At 40.8% G+C, this 4,775-nt stretch overlaps 1 protein-coding gene across 1 annotated transcript; it reads left to right on the top strand.

Annotated features, from left to right (window-relative positions):
* Nucleotides 1-2,630: 2,630 nt before the first annotated feature.
* LOC120158953 lies at nt 2,631-4,249 on the top strand. Its single transcript, XM_039169663.1, has 3 exons — nt 2,631-2,766; nt 3,135-3,739; nt 3,821-4,249. Exons 1-3 carry the CDS (start codon nt 2,631-2,633, stop codon nt 4,247-4,249), a joined length of 1,170 nt encoding a protein of 389 aa, XP_039025594.1.
* The last annotated feature ends 526 nt before the right edge of the window (nt 4,250-4,775 follow it).

Here is a 4,775-nt window from a genome sequence, read left to right as displayed (position 1 = left end):
TTGAGCGTTCTTGCGTTGTGAAACCACCTCGCTATGTGTTTGAGGAGGGTATCCTAGAATGGAGGTACGCTTTTGTTGGAAAATTCATCGACTCAGCACCAAATTTTGCTACTATACAAAAACTTGTTGGTCAATTGTGGGGGGAAAAGCTCTTCGGTGAAGGTAAGCTTGGTTGGGTCAAATCTATTTGTTTTTCATTCGTTAATTCTTCGGCTAGGGACTAGGTTTTAGAGAACGGTCAGTGGCATTTTCAACATAAATCAATTTGTCTTAGAAAATGGGAACCTAATTTGAAGAAATTGAATTTTGATTTACATTGCATTCCTGTTTGGATCCAATTGTATAACGTGCCATTAGAGTTGTTCTCGAAGAGAGGTCTTAGTAACATAGCAAGTGCAGTTGGTAAACCACTTCACATGGACTCAATTACTGCTAATAAAGAATGATTAGAATATGGCAGAGTTTGTGTTGAGGTTCCAGCTGGGTTTCAGTTTTCAAATTTCATTGATGTAATGTTGTGTGATGAGTAAATCTATAGGATTAGAGTCTCAGTGCCTTGGATGCCTAGCTCTTGTGTTGACTATGGTCGTTTTGGTCACTCAGTTAATTATTGTCCTCCGGGGAAGAAAAATGAGCAAGTATGGAGGGTTAAAGAACATACTTTGGGTGCTAAGTCGGATATACCTGATTCCAGGATTGAAACTAAAAGTTATGTGGCAAATGCTTTGGAGGGCCCATCTGCTCCGGCTGGCTTGAATATTGATTCAACCTCTTTGGAGTCCAGCCTTGTTGAAGGGCTGTTTGATCCTGCTATTTCTAATTTTAAATTTAATTATGATGCTACCACAAATTAGGCTAGTGCTAGGAGCCTGGTTGCCATCATAGACACTGAGGGGACTGGTTCTGGGATCTAGTTGCTTTTGCAGTGCCAGCTGAGGCCTGTCCTGAACTGGTTGCTAGTACATCATCGAATGGGATTTGTATTGAGTAATATAGTGGTTGATCAAGGGCCTAAGCAGCTTGATCATCCTGCATAGGATATTGACCCACTGTTAAAGAGAGGTAGAGGCAGGCCAGCCAAAGCTGGCAAAGCTATGGGGGAGGGTCAAAGAACAAATTTGACATCCTAAGCTCAATTGATCCTGATAGCTTGGTTGGAGTTCTCCTTGAAGACTCTGGTAGAAAGCAGAGGGGTGCTTCTGTGGGTGTTGCAAAGATTGTTCAAGAGTTGAAAATGAAAAAGAAGGAGCATGTTGACAAGGTTAAGAAGGCTGAGGAAAGGGGTGTCTCTTCCTCCTCAAACTTATTATGTTAGTGTGCTTATGGAATATTAGGGGATTTAACAGTCCCCTAAAATAAAGCAAAGTGATGAAATGGATTGCTAGATTGCACATCAATGTTATTTGTCTTCTGGAAACCAGAGTTAAGGAAAATAATTCAAGATATATTTTGTTTAAAAAGTTTGAGGGTTGGAACTCCTACTGTAATTACAATTATGCTGAGAATGGCCAGATTTGGGTCTTATGGAAAGAAATTTGGACTGCTCCATTAGTTTAGCTTATGACCAAAGTTTTACTATTAAGGGCAGCTTTGGTAATAAGTCATTTTACATTACTGCGGCGTATGGCTCTAATGATGGCATTTATCGTAGACATCTTTGGGATCAACTTAGAAATGATGAAAGTTAGTAGAAAATGAACCCTGGTTGATAAGGGGAGATTTCAACATCATTTTGAAGTTGGTAGAAAGCTCAAATCCTGTTAATTCTAGTATCATTAGTGACATCTCCGATTTCTTGAAATGTGTTGAGGATCTGGGCGTTTTTTATCACCAAATCATTGGTCCATTGTTCACTTGGTCTAATAAGCAGCAGGACACCTATTTGGCTCGTAAATTGGATCGAGTCCTTATTAATCATTGTTGGGTCGAGGCTTTTCCTTCTTCTGAGGTTGGGTTCCAAGCACCAGGGGACTCAGATCATAGCCCAACTTTAGTCTGGATGCACAGAGAAGCACCTACTGCCATGCCAAAGCCCTTTAAGTTCTTCAACTTATGGGTGTTGCATCCATATTTTTTGGCCATTGTTAATGATTCATGGCAACTCCCTATCACAGGAAATTCAGTGCAAGACCTTTTCCTTAAGCTGAAAAGATTGAATTGTTGCCTTAAGGAATTGAATAAAACTTATTTTTCTGATATTTCGGGGAAAGTTCAGAAGAAAAGAGATGAACTGAGGGCTTTTCAGCTCGCTAATCTCGATGTTGCTATCTCTGGCAGCCTCATTTCTGATGAGCTAAGGACAGAGGATGAATTAAGGGCCCTTGAGCAGATGGAGCTCCTTTTCTACAAACAAAAAGTGAAGGTTGATTGGATCAAAGAGGGGGATCAGATTACTCGCTTCTTTCACGCCATGGTGGCTAGCAAAAGGGTGTGCAGCACCATTCGGGTCCTTTATGATCATGAGGGAACGAAGCTTAGTACATTTGATGCAATGTCAAATGAAGCTATTAATTTCTTCTATAAGCAACTGGGGATGGCTGATCCGGATGTCAACTGATGCAATGTTAACACTGTCAAAGATCTTCTTGACTACTCTTTGTCAGAGGGTGTAGCTGAGTCTTTAACCAAAGATGTCTCTGATGCAAATATCAAAGAAGCTATTTGGGGGCAAGGGAACAATAAATCTCCTGGCCCAGACGGGTACAATTCTTTCTTCTTCAAAAGAACTTGACATATTGTTGGGAATGATTTTTTGGCAGCCATCAGGTACTTCTTTGCTAATTCATTCATTCTCCCTTCTTTCAATGCTATTGCTGTTGTACTTGTTCCTAAAGTCGCTAACCCGAGTATGGTTAAGGACTTTCGGCCTATTTCTTGTTGCTCAGTCATTTATAAGACTACCACTAGAATATTAGTAAATTGTTTGTCTCATGTATTCCCTAGTATAATTTCAATGAATCAATATGCTTTTGTGAAAGGGAGAAGCATTATTGATAACACCTTACTAGCCTAGGAACTTGTTAGAGGCTATACTAGGAAGAAGATTTCCCCTAGATGTACCCTCAAAATTGACTTGCAAAAGGCTCTCGACTCCTTAAATTGGGATTTTATGGGAATTATTTTGTATGCATTAGGATTACATGAGAAGTTTATTGGCTGGGTCTTGGCTTGTATTACTAAACCTTACTACTCAATAGTGTTCAATGGGAGTCTCGTTGGCTATTCCAAGGGTGCACGAGGTGTTAGGCAGGGTGACCCCCTCTCACTATATATTTTTGTTATGACCATGAACGTTCTATCTAGCCTTCTGAATATGGTTGCTATAAAGGGAGTATTTAGCTTTCATCCTAAGTGGAAAAAGGTTGGGCTCACCCACCTTTGCTTCGCGGATGGTCTTCTCATATTCTGCAAAGGTTCCTTTGACTCTGTAATCAGTGTGCATGTAGTTTTAGACATGTTCTACTCTATGTCTGGTTTAAAATTAAACGCCAGCAAGTGTGAAATGTTATATGCTGGGATTTCTACTGAGTTTTGCAATGCTATTAAAGATACCACCGGCTTTAAGTTGGGTAACCTTCCAGTTCATTACTTAAGTGTCCCACTTGTAACCAGAAAACTCGCAGTGAAGGACTGCTACAATCTTATTGACAAGATCAGGGCCAAGTTGAATTTGTGGGCCAACAAGAATCTCAGTTTTGCTGGGAGGCTTCAACTGATCCGAGTTGTCCTTTTCAGCATGGCTAGTTTCTGGTGCAGGCAACTCATTTTGCTGAAAGAAATTATTCATTCTAACTAGAAGCTTTGCTTCAGTTTTTTTAAGGGATCTGATTTACCTGCTAAAGGGGCTCGTGTTAGCTGGAAAAAGATCTGTTTAATGATGTCTGAGGGTGGGTTGGGTGTTCAAGCTATTGGTGAATGGAATAAAGCTTGTGTTGTGCACCTAATCAGGAAATTACTAGCAAATGAGGGCTCTCTTTGGGTTGCTTGGATGCGAGCCTATGTGATCGGGAATGATGACTTCTGGCAGATGAATATTCCCATGAATGTGAGCTGGGGCTTAAAATACATTTTGAAAATCAGACCTAGTGTCTCCCACCTATTTGCTGGCCCGGACCGTAGCTTGAGCATTAGAAGCATCTGGGAAGATCTACGAACTAGAGCTCCTAAAGTTCCTTGGCAGCATGTTGTTTGGTTCCCTGGGCGTATCCCTAAACATAATGTCATAGCGTGGATGGCCATTAATTATTGATAGGATCCCTACTCGGGTTACGCTTCTAAGAATGGGTTTAAACATTGAGAATATTGATTGCTTATTTTGTGGTATGGAGGTTGAGTGTAGTGACCATTTGTTCTTTTTTGTACCTTCACAAAAGACTTATGGGGAGCTATTCTTGCTCTTTGTGGTGTATATCGGGGGGTTAGATGTTGGGATGGTGAGTTGGCTTGGGAAATTCACTGCCTCAAGGGTAAATCACTCATTGTGGGAGTGTTTTGACTTGCTTGGACAAGTCACATCTATGGTATTTGGAAGGAGAAAAACAACAGACTCTATGGAGGTAGAGCGCGACCAGTGGATGAAGTTCTGCAGGACATCAAGGAAGCTTTGCGTGTCCGTTTGGAGGGTAGAGCTATAAATAGAAACGACCCCAGAAATGCAATCCTCTGAGCTAATTGGGGCATTTCCTAAGATGGGATACTCATTGTTTTTGTTCCTCCATTGTGATTGTTGTTTTGTTGTAGCCATCTGCTGATTTATTTCTGCTACTATTGTACGA

Source organism: Hibiscus syriacus, unplaced genomic scaffold (genome assembly GCF_006381635.1).
Source record: "Hibiscus syriacus cultivar Baekdansim isolate YM2019G1 unplaced genomic scaffold, ASM638163v2 tig00111336_pilon, whole genome shotgun sequence".
Lineage (NCBI taxonomy): Eukaryota > Viridiplantae > Streptophyta > Magnoliopsida > Malvales > Malvaceae > Hibiscus > Hibiscus syriacus.
Note: the sequence above shows the minus strand (reverse complement) of the source record. Positions and strands in the feature narration are given on the sequence as shown.